Here is a 20,422-nt window from a genome sequence, read left to right on the forward strand (position 1 = left end):
ACCTATGTTTTGTAAATAATTTTTTAAAAACTTATTATTTTTATTTCTAGGCACCATCGTTCTACTGGGAAATAGAAATAGTTTCCTATGGAGATACAGATGATGACACTGGACCAATAGTCTCATTCGGATTTGCTACAGAAGCTGAAAAACGGGATGGTGCTTGGACAAACCCAGTGGGCACCTGTCTTTTTCACAAGTACGTTGGAGATGTACATCAAAAATCATGGTCTTGCTCAGTACATTTGTAAGCTCCTTAGGGAGGAGTATTTTGAGCACATTGTGGTAGGCAACACATACGTTTTAATTGAAACGTTAAAATCATGAACTAGAATATCTCCTTATCAAAATCAGGAGAGTTGTGTTGCCTTTTGTCAGTATCACAGCTACCTAGACTTCAGCTGGTAACGAGTTGTAATCCTTATTTGTTTCAGTGCTCTTTTTAATTTTCTTCTTGTGTTACTTCTTAGCAATGGGCGAGCAGTGCATTACAATGGCTCCAGCTTGCTACAGTGGAAGAGTGTTAGACTGGATGTGACTCTTTCTCCTGGTATGTAAAAGTACAGCTAACTTGCTTATCTGATAAATCAGAAAATCCTCTAAATGTAAGGGAAACAGTGGATGAGAAAACAGATTAAATCCATGTTCTTTTGATGATTATCTTTTTCTATAGGTGATGTAGCAGGAATTGGATGGGAAAGAACAGAAGGAACTCCACCCCCTCCAGGGCAGCCCGCTAAAGGCAGAGTTTATTTTACGTATTGTGGGCAGCGACTTGGGCCATATCTAGAAGATGTCTCTGGTGGAATGTGGCCAGTTGTCCACATTCAGAAAAAGGCAAGTTTTTAACAGAAATATTTTGCTTGATATATAATGTTTTTAATATTTCTGAAAGAATATATATAAAGTATTGAGCCTGCTTACCTATCTATAAAAAAAAGTAGAATGACAGTCGTTACCTTTATTGAGTTAGGTTGAGGTATTCCATTACCCTTCCCAGGTAATGTTTTGTCGTTATTTTGTACTTTTTCTGCCCATTGAGACACTAATGTGCCGCTGACTTGATGCAATGGCATTATTCTGTGCTAGTAGCCCTTCTATTAGTATTCCTTCCTAGCAGTGACCTTGCTTCAAAGTATACTAGCTAAGTATGCTCTATCTTGAAGCTAGAAAAAAAAGCAAGTTCAAAGTTTGTGTTTAGAAGCTTAATACTTCCTTGCTGCATCCAGTTTTATAGCTAGCGATGCTGGGAAAACCATATGGCATGGAGATGTGATCAGCTTATCCCTTTGGCTGAGTTTTTTAAAAAGAGCAAAGAGAAGGATCAAAACAATCCACAGCTCATCTTAATGCTTTTATGTGCACCTTCTTTCAGAACACGAAAGTCCGTGCTAACTTTGGATCTCGCCAGTTTGCCTATGCTGAAGGACAAGCTCACAGGAATGCTGCTGATCTATGTATTGACCTAGCTGAAGAAATAAGCGCCAACTTTGAAGCCTTGCCTTTTGCCATGGCTTCTGATAGTGATAACGATGCTGGCACCAGCATAGCTTCTGATCCTGGGACCCATGGACCTCCTTGTAGAATTGCTGCTGTTGCTACGGCTCAACAACGTAAAGTGATGATTAACATTTTTTTTAAATCTCTTTCAGGAGAAATTACAATCAATTAAATAGGATTTAAGCACATCCTGGCTGCAGTCCTTAGGTACTGCCTATTTAGGTAAAGCAGTACAACAAGCGTTGTCAAATACATGGTTATTTGATTTTGGACAAGGCAATTAAAAAAAAAAAATCTTACTTTGGTCTTCCTTTATATGGATGCACAAATTATTCTCAATTAATGCAACTACAATGAGAAATTATCTTATTAGGGCTTTGAGTACAATAAGATGTTACAGTTGATTGAACCAGCCAATTGGTTATGCTATGTCAAAAATGCATTACACTTCCACAAACTGATTGGAGACCATGGAATGCGATATATCTCAAAAACTTCATGGAATATTTTTGCATGCCTTCAGTGCATTAGGATCTCATTATGTCTATGTGTTTTGCAGAATATGACAGTGATACATCTTGCCACTATAAAATGGAACTAAGCTATGAAAACTTTATCACATCGGGCCCTGATCCTCATCCCCCTCCTATTGCAGATGATGAAAGTGATGATGACGACGATGATGACATTCCCCGGGTGAGGAACATGGCAAACTCTGCCTGCTATGACTCGTAGTCTAAATACAGATCTTGTAATTCAGACTTTTAAGTTTTGCCACACAAGGGTTTTCCCTGCTTCCTTAAGGAGAGTATAGCTGTTGTTAACTTTTCTGTCATCTTGGTGTTCTAAATAACTTTTGTCTTTGTAGGAGGATCACTATGCCCTGTTGGTTAAAGCTTGGGAAACTAAAGTTTTCCCTACAATTAGAAGAAGATTCCGTAATGAGGCTGAGAGGAAGTCTGGGTTGGATCAGATTAAAGGAGCTTTACAGTTAGGTATGGCTATGTTTATTTCCGTGCACATTGTTTTATATGATGTGCAATAAGTGTGAAGATAACACCTGTGTTTCTTTTATGTTTTACTGTATTCAGGGCTGGAAAATTTAAATTAAAGAAAAAAATTTTCTTGCTGTTTTCATCAAGTGCTTAGAAATTTGGTTTGTGGTCGTGACTTTTCTTTAACACTTTTTTACTTAAGTTGGACTAGTTAAATAGGGAAAATGGCTTTAGAAGTAGTGGCAGAATTTGTTGTGGATGCAGAAATACTTTGGAATAATAGTTTAGGGAGAAATTATCTACATGCATTTTCTGTCTATGACTATATCAAGGCAAAACTTTTGAGGAACACTTTAATGGGGGGGATTTGTAAATGAATACAGTTCTGGCAAGACGACCTGTTTGTGGAAAAGTCACAGTAAGAGCAGAGCAAGAATTCTGAGCTCTGATGAGAAGCATAGAAGTGTGTCTTGGGAAAGCTCCACTCCCTATCTATCAGCCTGACTGAAAGAATACTTAAGTAATTAGATAGCTCATCTGCTTATGATGTTAATGAGAATGAATAACTTCAAGTGGCTGGGGAAAATAACTAGCACTTCATTCTGTCTACCAGGAATGGTTGATATAGCACGACAAACTGTAGAATTCCTCTACGAGGAAAATGGTGGCATCCCAAGAGACCTCTACCTTCCTACTATTGAGGATATCAAAGATGAAGCAAACAAATTTACAATTGATAAAGTACGAAAAGGTAAGGTCAGCAAAAAGTATCTTGGGGGGCAAATAAAAGCTAAGGGGCTCTGATACTTGGGATCTACTGCATAAATTGTCAATCTGAGGAAAATGCTGTACCTTAAAAATTGTGTTGTCCCTTTCTGACCAGGTCTCACAGTGGTGACTCGCTCTCCTGACAGTAACAACGTTACCAGTAGTGCTGTTGGAACAGCTTTACCCAAGTTTGCTATTCGTGGGATGCTGAAGACATTTGGTCTTCATGGTGTTGTTCTGGATGTTGATTCAGTAAGTGAGGATATATTGGGAGGGCTTTTAATGTATCAGCGTCACACATCTGTGTGCAAATTTGATTGAGTGTACTAAACTGCTTGGAATGCTGATTTGGTGCTCTTTTTGAAGGAAAAAAGTATTATCATTACTGTGTTTATTGACAGCGTTGGTTTGGTGTTCCAGGTAAATGAACTGGTACAAGTAGAGACATATCTCAGAAGTGAAGGAGTTCTGGTAAGATACTGGTATCCTATTGACATGTTGGAAAGGCCACCTGCTGGTTACAGGAGGACTGCAACAAATGGATTGGTTACCCTGGACAATACCAATATCCAAATTCACAGGTAAAAAACAAGAAATGTAGTTAGAAGGCATTTGTATTATCTGACTTGATCTATAGCATTTCCTATAGTACAATTACCAACTGCAGCCTTATTTTGAGCAGTAGTAAACTTCTGAATCTTGTTGTAGTTGTTGGATTAAAGCTGACAGAGATTCATGTTTTAATGGGTAGTGGGGTTTTGATTTTTTTTTTTTGTGATAAAGGAAATTGGTTATAATTGTCTTGTTGGAAGGATTTTACGTAGTCATGTGAAAGTGTTTTTATGCATCCTGGTCTAACAGGTACCTTCCTTGGAGCTTAGGTTTCTTGTACCATCAGTCAGTTGCTATCTAAAAGCTCAAGAACTCTTGATTGACTTTGTGGAGAGTTGGCTTCTAATTCAGGTGCCTTAATTTGATACCAGAATTAGATGGGCTGAGTGCTATCTTAAGTGAATAAGAAAGATTTGGGTCTATTTGAACCTTTTAAATAATTAGGTATATATGTTTGGATTCAGGGGCAGGTTGCTGGATATGGCTTATTTTAAGTGTGGTGAAGCAATTTTATATTTTGATGTTTGTGTTTTCTAGAGAGCTTTTGCGAAGTGAAGCTTCTCTGGCCAAGCTATACTGCCGCATGGCTCTCCTCAATATTTTTGCCCCCAAATCTCCACATATGTTTACTCGGCTGTTCCATATTCCTGCTATCCGCGATATCACTCTGGAGCACCTGCAGTTGCTATCCAACCAACTTCTTGCACCACCTCTTCCTGGTAGGCGCTAATTTTTATCACAGCTCTTTTTTGGTACAATAGTTTTCTGGGGACAAAAACCATCTAATTAATTTGGCACTTATTGATTAATTAGTTAATAATGATGGTATTTGAAAAAATGTCTCAGTGGACTTCTGAGCTTAGTGATAGGGTACTAAACTGAAATTCTTGCTAATGAACTAATTAAAAGTGTTCAAGAGAGTTCAGAGTCCCTCCTAAGATTCCATTCAGTGTGCTTCTGTCCCTTTGTCATCGGTGGTCTTCTGTTTATTGGGGGGTGGGGGGAGTATCCATATGGGATACTTGTAAGGAATTGGGAATGTTTCATAGTTCAAATCCAGGGTAGTAAAACTAAATGCCAGTTGGGTCTCACAGTTTTCAAAATTCAACTCTTCTTCATTTCACAAAGTGGTTTGTCCTTTTCCTACTGGAATCACAGATCTGGTTAGAGAATGTATGTGCTGAATCATGGAAAAGAATCTTTGGCTAATTCAAGTGAGTGTTAACAAAGACAATTATCGTGACAAAGCTATTCTGCATGCAAAGAGATGTGTGTAACCTGGCTGGAGCATAAGGAGGAAGTAGGAAGTGCTAAATATAGGCTATTAATAATTTAAAGTAATTATTTACCATTGGAAGGAGTCCTGTTCCCTCCTCCAATTACTTTGAAACTTGGCTACCTCTAACAGATGCCGCATTGTAAAAGATCCTCTTGCAGAGTACAGCACTACTTTGCATGGCTTTGAGAATAATTTTACAAGCTTTTATTTAGATTTTCCTCTTTAAAATAAGTCTAATTCAAGTCCTGCTAATACATACAGTTTCCAAACTGGCATTTTGGTGAATTTCCCACTCCTTTTTTGCACTGCACTGCACTTTTGTTTTTCTTTGTCTTCTCCCGTTAGCTCCAGAATGACAGCCATGAGATGTCGGGGCTTGCGACCCACTCGGGGCCACCCAAAAGCTGTCTTGTTCATATGTGGGGAAAGCTTGAGAACAGATAAAGCCACTTTCACCTCATCTCGAATGAATGGGAAAGAGAGCACTTCTGGTCACTTGTCCTCATTGTACTTATGCAGTAAATTGAAATATGCCTGCCTTCATACATGGGACAAAATGAGGCAGCTGTGAACCCACAGCTCAGTGTATGTCTGGCAGACCTCCCTAAGGGTTGGCTTAAGGCAGGTGAAGAACACAGCTGGCATTTAGAGGGCCATCCCATCTGCAACCAACTATGTCAGGGGTGCAAGTCTAGTCTTGGGTGGATCCTTTCTACTGCTGACCTTTGGGAGGAGTTTTGCACTTGCTCAGAAGTGAAAATAGAGGCTTGTAATCTTCCAAGTGTTTTAAAACTTCTCTTTCCATTGTCTGTTTCACAGGCTGCATAAACATGTTGAAGTGATCTCCAAATTTGTCATATCTTACTTGTTATTACAGATGGAACAATCAGTTCAAGTTCTATTCTTTTGGCCCAGTCCCTGCAACACTGCATCCATTCCCAGAACTGTGCTGCCACAGACCTCTTCTACCAGGGCAATTCGCAAGCCATCAGAGAGTGGCTTACTGTTGCCATTACTCGGACGCTGCATCAAGGAGAGGAGAGTCTGTTAGACCTCACTAAACAGATATGCGCCTTTTTGCAGGTAAAATATTTAGTAATGTTTTATGAGCAGTGTTGTTTTCCTGTCTAAGGAGCCCTTGCTTTATGTGTGATTCTAACTTCCATAATACTGTCCCTCACACTGAATTGTTTCTCTGTATGGATTGTATTCCTATTCTGATCATAGGGGGCACACTGAAAACACAAGCAATAGCAATACTCTGGATCATATTAAAATGAAGTAGCCTCACACTACGTCATTATTTACAATGCTATGTTTTATTTGAAAAAAGAAGAGGGAGGTGGTTTGCTGCTGCTGCTTGAGTGCTTTCATTATGAAATGTTATGTTACAGACGGCACCAGAACAGTTTCCTGCTGAAGAATTCCCAATTTCAGAATCCAAAGTCAATATGGATGTTACTTTTCCTGGGGCTGCATTTGTAATTGTGTCCTGTAAGGAAAGTCAGTCTGGATTCCGCAAAGAGTAAGTAATTGAGGGACCAAGAGTGACAAAGATTAAAGATGTGCTGCTGAGCCTCTGTGAACCGTTTTTGGTGTTGGTTTGGTTTTTTTTTTTTTAGATTTTTCTCTTCTTAGAGACTCATTTTCTGGGTGGTGGGATAAATACTGCAGAGTGTTTCATCTTTCTGTGATAGGTTTGGGATTTTTAGTAGCTAGTTACAGTCTAACCGAACTGTTCTTGCTCTTTTCTTAGTTCATCCCTATATAAAGCTCCTTGGGCTCGAGTGCTTGTCTACGGGCTTGGGCATAAAGTTAAAAGGAATGGTCAATTAAACCTAATTGAAGCGGTGTGCTATCCTCGAGATGCCTCTCCAACCAACACAGGCCTAACACCTCCCCCAACGACCAATCAATACCCTTCAGTGATCACCCCTACGGACAAGGTCCACATCAAACTAGGTAAAAAAAAATTAAATTGAAAAACCTTTTTAACTGTATTCTCAGGAGTGAGACAAACATTATCATTGCCTCAGTAAGACCTTCCTATATTGTCACCAGTCATACCACTGGTTATGACAATATTTTTGTACAAGGTATTAAGAAATGTGTCCTAGCAGAAATATGCAATCATTCTTAACCAAGAAAGCATGGTTTTATAAACATTGGAAGCCATCTGACTCTGATTTTGTTAGTTCTGTTAAATCTGTCAGGATCAGCTGCTTTTTTCTCTTTTTTGTGTTCCAGGAGTTCACAAAGCAGTGTTTTTTAATATTTCTGCAGTGTTCAAGTTGGTGCTATTGCTGTTTGAGATGCTGTGTTTCAGATGGAGGTTTTTTTGCTTTTGTAGGTGATCATAGGTCCCTTTAATACACAGAGTAATATATATGCAGTATAGTAATACGTAGGTCATCCCAGCTTCTCAAGCAAGAGCCATCATTAATATTCTTTTTACTCTTCCAGCCTAAGGGAGAGACAGCGTGATTTATTTAGAGCAGTGAAGGTGACTGAGTACAGTAAGCTCTTAAAACTTTCCACCGTTTCTTAAGTTCTTTTGCTGAACTACAGCATCTCTGATGTTTTTCTCAATACTGATCAGACACATCATACTACAAATAAATGGGTTTGTGAAAGTCCTATATGTATTTAGGTATGTACAGGCTAAAAATAGTTCTATTTCATATGTCATGTAAACAAAATGTTATCTGTACATTTATAATTACAGATTATATCAACTTCTTATAGATAAACAATCCTATTTGTTTATTACAAGGTACTTAATAGAGAAAATTCTCACTTAACATAAATTTAGCCTCAAAAAAATCCTAAAAGATATGTTACTACTTTTACTTCACAAATACCTAGAGTCATGATAAGTATTTTCTTTGACCTTTTTGCTTAGGGGTATCTCCTCCTCCTGGAGCTGTGTTAGTCTTGCATTCTCTTCCCCTTGAATTCCCTCTGGCAATGGCATTCACAGAACAGCTATTAACTTGGAAATTGGAAGATGGGGATGGAAAATCAGAAGACGAACTGGATACTATTCCTGCTTCAGTTCTCTTGCAAGTAGTGGAATATTTAGGTGAGAATGCAGTATTTACTTAGTAATAAGCATCAGTAATGTGCTGGCTGAGATGGAGAGTTTAGGGAAAAAAAGAAAAATGACAGTCACAAAGTATTTCTGAGCTCTTCCATTATATTGAAATTTTCTTCAAACTCCAGAAATTTTATGTTGATGTGCACTTCTTGGAATAGCCTTCCTGTCTTTCTTACTGCCGACATACAGCCATTGAAACGACCTTTTCTTGTGCTTTTTTAAATGTTACTGTTGCAACTCATGTTATAAAGCTACTAACAGTGAAATACTGCTGACTCCCATGTCTTGCCTTCCACACACAGGGAGCTTTCTCTGGACAACTGACATGGCAGCGTGTGTGAAGGAATTAATATTTCATCTCTTGGCTGAGTTGCTTCGCAAAATTCACAGTCTGGAGCAGAAAAAAAATCCAGCAGGATTGTCGTCTTCTATTGCCCTTCAGCTAAATCCCTGTCTAGCTATGCTTATGGCCCTGCAGTCAGAACTTCACAAGTTGTATGATGAAGAAACACAAAACTGGGTGTCTGGAAATGCATGTGGTGGTTCTGGTGTTGGAGTGGCTGACCAAGGAAGATTTTCAACATACTTTCATGCTCTGATGGAAGTCTGCCTTGCTGTAGCAGAAGTAACCTTACCTATCAATATGAGTGTAACAGCTAATGTGATGTCTTCAACAAGTGCCCCAAATCTTAGTGACTCTTCCTCCTCATCTTCATCTTCTCCAGGACAGACACCACAGAGTCCAAGCTTGCTGTCAAAGAGGAAAAAGGTCAAAATGAAGCGGGAAAAGACATCATCTTCAGGCAAACGGTCTTCATCCAGAGCAGCTGAAACTGATGCTGCAATCCTCAGTATAGGAGGAAGCAAGCCTGAGGATATGTTATGGTTTCATAGAGCACTGACTCTGCTTATAATTCTCAGACACCTAACTAAAAAGGATCCACAAGGACTGGGTGTGACAAATGATGCTGTAGCAGATGCGTGTCAAGCACTTGTAGGTCCCACAGCTCATAGCCGCTTGCTTGTCATTTCTGGAATACCAACTCACTTGGAGGAGAGTACTGTCAGAAGTGCAATCAGAAAGGCATGTAATGCACATGGTGGAGTCTTCAAAGATGAGATCTACATCCCTTTGCAGGAAGAGGATCCCAAAAAAATCAAGGATAAAGCAGAAGGTGGAGAATGCAGAACTGAACTGGAAAAACCAACTGTTTCAAGTAGTGCAGACAGTTTGGATATCAGCAGCTCTAGCAGTGTCACACCTGCCATGAGCGTTAGCGCTTCAGCGTCTACAAGCCAGGCTTCCCTCTGCAGCTCGCAGGGTATATCTCGGACTGTTAGTGATATCTCAGTTGACCAGTTTCAAGCTGGACTGGAACTGGCCATCCCACCAGGATTGCTAGAACCACATGTTGTTTCCAGCCAGGAGAGTTTGGATCTTTCACACTGCAGTACTGGAAGCCTTGGCAGCCTTGGCAGCCTCGGGGAACCGCTTGACAATGTAGAAACAGCGTCTGTGTCTGATGTTGGATCAATGTACACAGTCACGTCTCTGGACAACCAGCCGCTTCTGTCACGGCCAATCAAAGGTTTTGCTGTAGTGGAGGTAATAGCCTTCAATCAGGAGAGGGTGCCTTCTGGGTCATTTTTCTGAAAGAATGAGATCTGATTCTAGTAACTTTTTGTAACCCCTGGCTCTGAAATGTACTGTACTTTTTGTGGCTTGTGTGTAACACCATGATCTGACTGTTAAGGAAAAAGTGTGCTGTATGTTTTCTTCTGTAAAGATTCTTCTGCTTGACTGAGGCCACAACTTGAGTGATGGAGAGTGAAAGGTACTGTTAGCAAGGTGTAGCTCAGCATAGGTCATAGGTGCAGAATAAATGTATGCTTATGTGCACGCAAGACTGAGACTAGGAGTTCTCTGTGAACAGGATGGCTGAGGAACACAACTTTATTCTCCGTTGACTTTCTCTGTATCATTCGAAGTGTTCACTGTCCCTCAAAGGACAGAGGGGACCTAGTAGTGGAGTTATCAAGTAGTTTTGAAGCAGAAGGAAGTACTCTTGTATGTTCCAAGTTGTAGAGCTCATTGCCGCAAGATGTTGCAGAAGCCAAGAGTATAAATTAATTCATAAGGGATGAAGTTCATGGAGGATGTGCAAATTGGTAGCTATTAAGCACAGCAGTCAATGCAGCCTTCAACTGAGGAAATCTTTAAACCACTGATTTCTGAAGGCTGAGAGAATATGTAAAGGACAAGATCTATTAACTTCCTCTTTCATGTAGCTTTCTTCAAAGATTCACTACTGGCCACTGCTGGAGATTAATTTAGAGATAGGTGGCCCTTTGGTATGACCCACAAAGCAATTATTTAATGTTTAATGACTACGTTTTCACATATTTTAAACCATCTACAGATTCCTCTACAAAGTTACTTTAGAAGAGATGATAAGTTTTGTCGATGTCTCGTTCCAAATTATTTTTTAAAAGCGTTGTAGGTCGTTGTCATTGATGCCATATCACTCCAGGTTTTCAGCTATGCACAAGAACACTTTCTCTCTGTTGTTACGCTAACTGCATGGTGCAGATTCATCAGAAGCTTGCAAAAGCACAGCCATTTCTGCTAGCTTGTGAATTTAGAGAGACATTTTTCCATAGTCTGGGATTGTATCAGTTTCCCTTTTAGAAGAAAATCAGTTTATTCAGATAGAAAATCTTCAGTTGCTATTCTTAAGATATTAGTTGACATGAAGACACCAGAGTTGAAATAAACCATAAAGTGTGTACAGAAAGCTGTCAGCGTATTCACATTGAAACCTACTCCAAGTCTGTAGCTGCTCTGATAATGATGCATGACAGTTATTCTCAGAATCAAAGGAAGTTATTGTTCCTGTTCCCAATTTGTGTAGCTGAGACTTCAAGGCCTGTGTTAATTTAGATACTTCTTTCTAATTGGAGAATTGAAGCAAGGACAGCAGAGTTGCAAATAATGACAGGTTACCTATCTCAAACTTTCACCTTCTTATCTGATATTTCTAAGGACTGTCTCCAAACTAAGAAATGGAATAGCTGTTTCGGAGCTGCGCCTGATTAACTTGCAGTGTGGTGATTTCAGTGGCTGGATGTTCTTAGAAAGGATGTTTTCGAGGCTGAACCTGAATTCTGGTATCAAATTGTTCATGTAGAAAAATGTTAGAAGAGATGCAGTAGTGATTATCTACATGGGGAGGGGAGAAAGCTTAAGACCCAAATTCATATAAATGGAAGTTAATTTGTTTTGTCAGAATTACTGTTAACTAATTTCATTATTTGTACAGATAAGGTCAAGAGCTAAAATAGAGAAAATCCGAGCCAGTTTATTTAATAGTAGCGATCTCATTGGTTTGTCAAGTCTGGATGGTGAAGATGAACTGATGGAAATGTCAACTGAAGAAATTTTAACTGTTTCTACTGTAAATCAGAGTTTATTTGACACACAAGGGAGCCCAGCACTAGAAGATTATTTCAATGACAAGTCAATAAAAGGTATGTGGCTTTCATATTGGTAAATACCTCACTTGTACTGTGCATTTTTCTGGGACATACAGGGGCCAGATTCTCCTTACTGGTGTAAATTTGGTATGACTTACTAATTGACGGGTGACAACAAGGGGGAGCTAGGGAGTAATTTCAAAGCAAGTTTCTTCCCTCTCATCAATTCGCAAGCAGCTATTTGCAATCTGGACATTGCTATCAGGCCTCACAGCTAATGAAACAGTAAAAAAAAAACCCAAACAACCAAACACACAAAAAACTCCCCACCAATCAAAAAAAATACTGACTGTGTTGTTTAGTAACTCTTTTGAGAAAATAGCCACTGTAATAATTTACCACTGTTAGACCCAGCATAATTTTAAAGTAGAAACTGTTCAAGTAGAACAGCTAGTAATTTATATTCTCTAACAATGTGAAAGCTATATAGACCCTAATATACCTGGAATGGGCCAGAATCCTGAATCAAGGAACAAGGGAGGATAATACTTGGAGGAAGTTCACTTGACTACTGGTTCAATTGATAGGTGTCAGTGTGTACCTACACAACATAATTTTTATGCTGGCATCATAAATAATCTTACTTTTTCATTACCACTACAGTCACTCAAATAATTACAGTATGTGGCCAAAACAGGACAAGGCATTCAGTTCTCAATCATAAATGGGGGAATTAGAGTGCAGAAAGGTCAGGGCTGCTAGTAGAATTTTTCTGAGTAATTTTCTCTCTTGGAGCAAGTGGCGTGTGATACAATATCTTAACTGAATGCAAAATGTTTTTTCATGTTTCAAATTCTAAGCAGTTGTCATGGTATTTTGTACCATATTGCCTTTTTTTTTTTAATTAGGTGAGAAATTGGTCCCAGGTGCTCGGGAAGTCCTCACAGAAATATTTAAAAGCTGTGTCCATTCTGAGCAAATGCTGAGCCTAACTCCAGCGAAACCCATTAAGGTTGCTGATATCTATCTTAGTAAAGAGCAAATAAATTCTCAGACTCCTGGAAACCTTCTTCATGTGTTCTTCACAAATGTCCGCCCTCCAAAGAAAGTGCTAGAGGACCAGCTTACTCAGGTAGTGCTTTGAAAACTATTTTCAGCATCTTTTTGTGTAACTTGAAAGCATTGGGTAATTGTTCACTTTCTATGTTGGAAGATTTTAAGGAAATACGGTGTGCCCAAGCCAAAATTTGACAAGAGCAAGTACAACAAGGCGGGCAAAGAACAGCATCCAGTGAAAGTTGTGAGCACCAAGCGCCCAGTTACTAAACCACCTACAAAGGAAAAGTCTATGCTCAATAGTGTCAGGTTGGTGTCTTCAGCCTTTTCACAGTTACAAAACATTTGATTGCTCTTTAGGAATCCAGATTTTTATTCCCCCTCCCTCTGTATTTCCATGTACGGATTGGAAGAGGGAAATGTGACTTTGAGATTATAAAAGACCTTCAAGGAATGTTTTGGTTTCTTGAACAGAAAACAGCAAACTTTCATCCTAACATTCACTTTGTCCCTTAGCCGAACAGCCTTAAGTGAGAAGAAACCTACTGTAAAGCCAAAATCTCCTGAGAAGAGCAAACCTGAAGAGAAGGATGCTGAAAAGTCTCCCACAAAGAAACAGGAAGGTAGTAGCTGTATAGAATTTTTCTACAGTATTACATCGTAGAAAAGAAATACATTTTTTTTGTATTGGCATGCTTACATGATGTCATGATAGATTTGGTTTGTCTTTGGTTTTAATGAGGCTAACTTAATTTTTTTAAATAGTGATTTGAAGTGCTACTTTTACTTGTATATCTTTAAATCTGGACTCATCAACGTAAGTGAGAGCAAACCTCATGAAATGCTCATGCAATTCATGCAACAGTGTGTGTAGGCCATGTGAATACACTGGGTAGAGAACTGGCTTCCTAAGAGGTACAGTTTCAAGGCGTTTTTTGTACAGTGGGGGATTAGCATATTATGGGGTTGAACTAGGTGGTTTTAAATCGTGTTTCTCAACTTGTATAGGAAAATTATTAAGTTACAAGAGGAAAATTGGACGAAAGAGAAGCTTCAGATGCCTCATAACAAGTCTATCCATGGAGGAGACGGCACAGCCATGCTGTGACAGGGGTTAGTTCCAGGGTCGTGCTTGATATTTCTTTAGTCAGGTGGAAGAGTGAATAGACGTGAGCATGGACTCTGCTCTTCACTGTAGGAAATGCCAGGTTAGTTCAGAAGAGGGGAATTTCAGCTTTCAGCCAAGTATGGATCCTCAATACGTGATTAGATACATTGGTGGAGTTATTCTAGAGGGCAGCTGGGGGATTTGTGCCCTTGAGAGGAAAGAATGAGTGCTGTTTACTGAAGGCCAGATTGGACCTGAATAGCATGATGTTTAGAACTACTCGAGAAATGAGCCATGGTGGGATGGGTAGAACCAGGAGAAAGCCAGCAGGTAGCCACCTCATGCACCAACCGTTTTCCTATGTGGTGTGTAGACTTACTAGAAAGTCATTAACCATTTGATGGTCGTATCTTTGCTGTCAGTTCCTGAGGAGAAATATTTGACACTGGATGGATTTCACAGATTTGTGGTTGACCGATCTAAACAGGATATCCGTAGTGTGTGGAGAGCTATTCTGTCCTGTGGATATGACCTCCATTTTGAAAGGTAAATTTTGCAAATGTTTTTGTAAAGGTGATACTGATTAATTGTGCTCACTTTAAAAAAACAAACAAAAAAAAAAAACCCAAACTTGATCCCTAGTGTTCCTACTCCAAGTAGCTTTAACCAGCGTGTTAGTAACACGCAAATTTCTATCCATGGCTGCAAGGCCTGTAGACAAAATTGTTGGTTTTCTTAAAACATGCTTTAAAAGAGTCACTATGCTGTGAAAATGCAGGTTCCTGACTTTCTTGTACACAACATAGCTAACAAAATTATATGCCATACTGTCCTTTATAGCTTCCAAACCGTATAATAAATTGGCCTGATGAGAATTATAGGTCCATCTGGCTATCTCTGGTTTCCTTCCACAACAGCTTTCTATTCTGTGCACTGGGTAATTGTTTAAACTGGCAGTGTTGTTACTGGGTCAGTAGTAATGTAGAAGAGGGAACCGTTACTTCCTTGTTAATATTGTACAGGAAGAAAGTCCCTTAAATGAATCCTCCTTATCTCCCTGTGTCAAGTCACAAGCTAATTGCCACATAGCTCTGAAGCAGATATAGGGGAAGGAGAAGATAGTGCAGTAAGCAAGCTTAATAGGTGGTTCCTTTTTTTTCTTATTATTTAGTAACAGTGAGGCAAGGTAGGTGATAAATGAGTTCTTATTCTCAAACTGGAATTTTTGTAATGAAACAGCTCTGCTTAGGAAAAGGGGAGAGAAGTAGAACAAGGTACCTGGTGTTGTGCTCAACATGCTCTTAATGAGCAGTATTGCACTTACGTTTCAACAGGTCTTACGCCTTTTACATTTCAGGTGTGCCTGCATTGATGCAAGACATGCTCAAAAAGCGTCCCGGAAATGGACACTGGAAATGGATGTAGCCCTTGTCCAGTATATTAACAGGCTTTGTCGTCACCTTGCAATTACACCTGCACGACTCCATCCCCATGAAGTTTATTTGGATCCAGCTGATGCAGCAGATCCCAGAATTTCCTGTCTGTTGAGTATGTATAGATTGTTTGGACAGAGGCTTTCTTCCGTGGAAGAGCTGGGTAGTGCTCCTGAACGACCTGGCTGTCACCCAGGTGGTTGGGACATGCCTTTGGAGGTTGCAGATTGGAGCCTCTGTGGGCCGAGGGGAACACTGAGTCTATGTCTTCTCTTTCCTTGGGCGTGCTTGGGCACTGCGGTGCCTTTGGCAGCATTGTTAGAAATGTACTGCAACTGTTCTTTGCTCTCTGAGCATATCTCCTAGATCAGGCTGGAGCAGGAAGATACCTGGTGAGTTTAGCTTGCACAGGGAAGGAAGGCTGGATTTCAATTCTGGACCTAGGCAGACTTTAGTCACCTAAATTCTGTTCTAAGCACTAACTTCCTTTAAGAGGGTCTCCAGATAATGCAGACTCAGTGATGATGAAAGATACTGGACTCAGACACCCAGAGACTCGAGATCCAAGAAGGAACATTATGGATCACGGCTGTTCTTGCCTCTTCAGCCATCTTGTTGATGTGCGGGGATCAGGAGGGGCTGCTTTAGAAGGAAGCTTGTGTGGCTCCTGGACTGAAATTGCTGAAGGTAGGGAATCTCTTTATCTCTCTGACTGGATGTTTCCCACCTTAGATGTTCCTGTTGAAAGTCTACGCCTACGGTTTGCACTGCTTCAGTCTCTCAATACAACGTTGGAGACGTTCTTCTTACCACTGGTGGAGCTTCGGCAGACTGAGATGTACGCTAATAGTATTGCTGCGTTACTGCAAGAGGCCAAAGGTCAGTTTCTTGGAGAACATGGTTGCCTGAAAGGGTGCACTATGCACCACGTTGAATTTCTTAGTATATTTTGCAGAAGATTTTAATGCGTGTATACATGTGACAGAAAGGAGAACATGGAGGGGAGAGGGAAAGCGAGGTTGTTAGCACACTGAAACTGCTCACTAAGGTTTATTGGCTTCATTCTCAGCCCGATAAGCTGGCACACGATCTGTCTGAGGTGACAGCCAAAAAACCAGCATTTAACCCAAGGGCACTTCTCAGTGTGGGAGTTTTTTTCTTGGTTTGTTTTTTAAAGGCGAGGGGGATTATTCTTGCAAGTAGTTAGTAGACATGGTGCACCTTTCTTGACCATGGAGGGAGTTGGCCTATCTTTTCTGTCTGTGGGTGGCCTTCAAATGTGCCTTTATCTTCTTGGGGGTATTCATAAATTAAAATTCTTTGTGAGTCAACAAGCAGCAGATCAGGTGAAAGTCCCAGCATGTGTTGGCATCCTCATTGTCATTGAAGTTGTAGAATTAGAGAGATCAAGAAAATACTTATTGTGCATCAGCATTTAAAATAGTTTTTACAAGCCTTCATTAGACAACAAACAAAACCAAGATTTAGGTCATTACATTTCCCAAACTTGTTTTCTTCTGAAGAAGAAGATACAGAATTCACCAAAAGTGTCAATGTGTGTAAGTAGGCTCTTATATTGCCCCAGCTAGAAAAAAAACTTGTAAACCCCTTGTAAACTTGTATGGGGAAGTGAGGAATGTTCAGAGACTTGTCTTTATAGAGCCCGTATTTATGGTGCAGTGTGACAGCCCTATTTTTTATCATGTTTTCTTGCCTCTAGCATTACTGTCAAAACATCTCCGATTTCTGAAAGCTATTTGGCAAAGTGTTTCTGTTTTACAGAGATTCTGGTGGCGTTGCTAGGGTCTATTTATATAACATTAGAATTGTGTTCATCAGTGTTCTAACCCAATGTGCTTCTTCCAGTAAACATTAGTAACAAATACTTAAAAAAAAAAAAAAAGTAAAATAGAAACTGAAGGAGTGGATTAGCCATATCTTACCTACCTAATGAAGATGAAATTATTACTCTACTGTTGTCCATTAGAGAATTTCAGAAAATAAGATTGTAAAAGGATAGATTAACTATACTGAAATATGTTTCTTTATTTAGGCTTAATCTTTTATGACACAAAGGTAACTGTAATGAACAGAGTGCTGAACGCCACTGTCCAAAGAACTGCTGATCATGCAGCCCCAGAAATCACCCTGGATCCCTTGGAAATAGTTGGAGGTATGGGAAACACTTATCCTCTTAAAAATTCATTTTAATCCATTGCAACAAGTCAGATCTGTTTTAACCAAGCTCAGATGCTTATTAATGCAAAATGAGTATGGGGATTTTATTTTTTTCTTTCGTTTCTAAACAGGGGAGATCCGTTCTTCAGAAAATTCCTATTTCTGTCAGGCAGCAAGACAGCTAGCCTGCGTGCCATCCTCGCAGCTCTGTGTTAAACTTGCCAGTGGTGGAGACCCTACGTATGCTTTCAACATTCGGTTCACAGGGGAGGAGGTTCATGGAACAAGTAAGTTGGGATTACAGAGTCACCAGCATGGGTGACATCAGGTGGAGCCGTGAGAGCTTCCTCCGGGTAGAATCCAAGTTTTCACCAGTGTGTGGCTCATGTTAACTTTAAGGACCAGTGTTACCTTTGTGGTGTTTGTAGTCCTGCAGATGGAAGAGAATGAAACTTCCAAGAATTAAGCAAGCCAGATGGTTAATTTTCATATTTAGCTAATACAGCGGGAAGTATGAGTGCCTGGGCGTGCGACTTTGCTAACTAGAGCAAGTAAATAAAGTAATAATAAGTTGTTTGAAGCATGGGGAGAGCATTTAGTAAGAATGTCTCTTAATGTCTCTTCAGGTTGTTTTGATGCTTGGCCATGGTAAACCCAGACTGTGCTGATTTTAAAAAAAAAAAAAAGAAATCTTTAAGTACTTTCGTGTTAGTAATGAGCTGGGTAATGCTACTGTCGCTTTTATTGTTAAAGCGATGTGAGATTGTACAGCCAATAGATTAAGATACCATTAAATACTAGTATAGGATACATTATCAAACGTAGGTGTCAAAGAATACACAAGTGTTAACAATTAAAAATGGTCATGCCCAAGCAAGGTGGTTTTGAGAATTGTTTTCAACTTGACATCGGAAGTGTGAACTTCAGCTTGTCCCTGCCAAGCTGAAGAGATGGTGAGTATGGTAAGGGTTTTGTTGCTTTAAAAACTGTCCTTAATCTTTTGCAGGAAATAGTATTAAAATGGCATCTTGCTCATTTTTGTGAGGAGACGTACAGTATTTCTTGTAATCACTTTAATAATTTTCATGTGACTGGTTAAAAGAATGAACCTTAGAAAGGAATAGACATTTAACTGCCCTGACTTCATCTAACCAGTACGGAGACAGACTCCTCATGACAGAGGACTACTGCTTTTCAACAGAGAGTGATAAGCAATAATCTTACTTTATTAAACAAGATTATTATGCCTTCTCTTCTCTTGATACTGTATTTTAATTTGTGAGGTTTCATTTTGTAAGATCTTCTTTATGTGGATGCTGTCCAGCCCCATTGGATATTTACTTTCTTTGGGGGTGCTGGCTCCCTTGGGTGCTACGTGGGCTGCATGTACTCCGGGAAGAGACTTGATTTAAACAAGAGCTGGGAAAATCTTGCTTTGCAGATCTGTTGAATAATTGATAGGGTATCAAGACAAATATCAACTGTGTGTCAAAGAAGCACATTGATCGCTGCTATCTAAATTAATGCAGTCTGTGTACTGATTGTAATAGGTCCTTTTTGGAGATTCATGGGGTTATATGGAGTTAGAGAAGAAAAGCCCAAAATGCACCTCTCGTATTACCTACTAGTGTCATCTATCACATTGTGTAAAGGAAAATTCTTGTAAGTGTGCACCTATTAGCGGAACAGAGGGCTCCTTGATGCCTTCTCTCGAGGGGAATTCTTTTCTTTTTAAGGCCTGTAGTGGTTTCTGACAGTATCTATAAAGAGATAAATGTTATGTCCACAGCTCGGCATCTGTAATGATTTCTGATGCATTGCCTCACTGCTTTTAGCTGTGGAAATGCCCCGTTGTTATGAAGACAGCACCATTCATCTTCTAATCAAGTAATGAATTCCATTTGCAGGCCAACTGGTATAACAAATGTTTGTGCCAGTCTTACATGTAGAGTGCTGGAAGACAAAGCAGCACTTAGGAATTCGGCAGGAAGCAATTAAATGAATATTTTTGCATGTAATTAAACCATTTAAATGTGGACTTGCACGTGAACAGTAGGCTGGCATGGCGGCATCTACCCCGCTATTGTTTAAGCCATGTGTCTCTGCAGTCAGAGAGGTTAAGCGAGTAATCTAAGGCATGAAACATGATTTCAAGGAGAACGGCAAATTCTGGATTAAAAAGTGGTGGTAACAAGCCTCAGAGGGCATTTCATTATTTTACCTCTCTCTCTTTCAGGTGGATCTTTCCGTCACTTCCTTTGGCAAGTCTGTAAAGAGTTACAGAGCTCCTCGCTCTCCCTTCTCCTGTTGTGCCCAAGCTCTGCAGTCAATAAGAATAAGGTGTGATACCTCATGCAAGAAATGAAGTTGCTTTTCTCTCTTTGAAAGCATGTGCTTGAACAGGAGCAGAACACGTTCAGTTAGCAATACAGAGAGAAGCTTCAGATCAACAGCTCCTGTTAGCACGTCTAACCAGATAGGTCTCACATGCCTAAGAAAACTGAAAATGACTGTTGATGAATCCCCTGTGGCACTTCAAAGGGTATTGCAGGTCAAGTAGTCAAAACTGCAAAATGTAGCAGCATTAAGACTCCTGGTCAAAGTTCACTTAGGGTGAATCTGGTTCACTTGTCTGATTCAGAGGTTGTCCATCCCAAACTAGTGAAGGCATATTCTGCTGGTGTTATTCCACGAGTGTCACCGGGAAAGTCAGTCGCATTGCTAGTAGAGCAAGACGCTCCATCCATGCTATTTAATGCATCTTTAGTGTCCTCCTATTTTGTGCAGTAGATGTATTATAGAAACAAAATAAAGCTTATGGCCCAAAGAATTTACAGCAGCTGAGGTATAGTTCCTTCCTGGGAATAATCACAAGGTAGGAAAACAGCTCATTTCCCACAACACCAGCTACATAGCAAACCT

At 39.8% G+C, this 20,422-nt stretch overlaps 1 protein-coding gene across 7 annotated transcripts in view; it reads left to right on the plus strand.

The window, feature by feature from the left end:
- Nucleotides 1–20,422, plus strand: part of HECTD4 (HECT domain E3 ubiquitin protein ligase 4) — an 80,351-nt gene that overhangs the window by 53,078 nt on the left and 6,851 nt on the right. For all 7 annotated transcript variants that reach the window (XR_012045258.1, XR_012045259.1, XM_072880078.1 and 4 more), the window contains 25 exons: nucleotides 51–199; nucleotides 471–550; nucleotides 674–837; nucleotides 1,376–1,613; nucleotides 2,060–2,196; nucleotides 2,369–2,495; nucleotides 3,109–3,246; nucleotides 3,379–3,515; nucleotides 3,684–3,844; nucleotides 4,413–4,594; nucleotides 6,032–6,237; nucleotides 6,549–6,679; nucleotides 6,911–7,116; nucleotides 8,057–8,236; nucleotides 8,554–9,857; nucleotides 11,572–11,779; nucleotides 12,634–12,857; nucleotides 12,939–13,090; nucleotides 13,298–13,404; nucleotides 14,312–14,435; nucleotides 15,247–15,437; nucleotides 16,055–16,201; nucleotides 17,376–17,495; nucleotides 17,632–17,787; nucleotides 19,737–19,840. Coding sequence is in view for 5 of the 7 variants with exons in the window: in XM_072880078.1 (XP_072736179.1) it covers nucleotides 51–199; nucleotides 471–550; nucleotides 674–837; nucleotides 1,376–1,613; nucleotides 2,060–2,196; nucleotides 2,369–2,495; nucleotides 3,109–3,246; nucleotides 3,379–3,515; nucleotides 3,684–3,844; nucleotides 4,413–4,594; nucleotides 6,032–6,237; nucleotides 6,549–6,679; nucleotides 6,911–7,116; nucleotides 8,057–8,236; nucleotides 8,554–9,857; nucleotides 11,572–11,779; nucleotides 12,634–12,857; nucleotides 12,939–13,090; nucleotides 13,298–13,404; nucleotides 14,312–14,435; nucleotides 15,247–15,437; nucleotides 16,055–16,201; nucleotides 17,376–17,495; nucleotides 17,632–17,787; nucleotides 19,737–19,840 (5,073 nt within the window). In the remaining 2 variants the exon portion in view is untranslated. The remainder of the gene's footprint in view (nucleotides 1–50; nucleotides 200–470; nucleotides 551–673; nucleotides 838–1,375; nucleotides 1,614–2,059; nucleotides 2,197–2,368; nucleotides 2,496–3,108; nucleotides 3,247–3,378; nucleotides 3,516–3,683; nucleotides 3,845–4,412; nucleotides 4,595–6,031; nucleotides 6,238–6,548; nucleotides 6,680–6,910; nucleotides 7,117–8,056; nucleotides 8,237–8,553; nucleotides 9,858–11,571; nucleotides 11,780–12,633; nucleotides 12,858–12,938; nucleotides 13,091–13,297; nucleotides 13,405–14,311; nucleotides 14,436–15,246; nucleotides 15,438–16,054; nucleotides 16,202–17,375; nucleotides 17,496–17,631; nucleotides 17,788–19,736; nucleotides 19,841–20,422) is intronic.

Source organism: Ciconia boyciana, chromosome 15 (genome assembly GCF_034638445.1).
Source record: "Ciconia boyciana chromosome 15, ASM3463844v1, whole genome shotgun sequence".
Classification (NCBI taxonomy): domain Eukaryota; kingdom Metazoa; phylum Chordata; class Aves; order Ciconiiformes; family Ciconiidae; genus Ciconia; species Ciconia boyciana.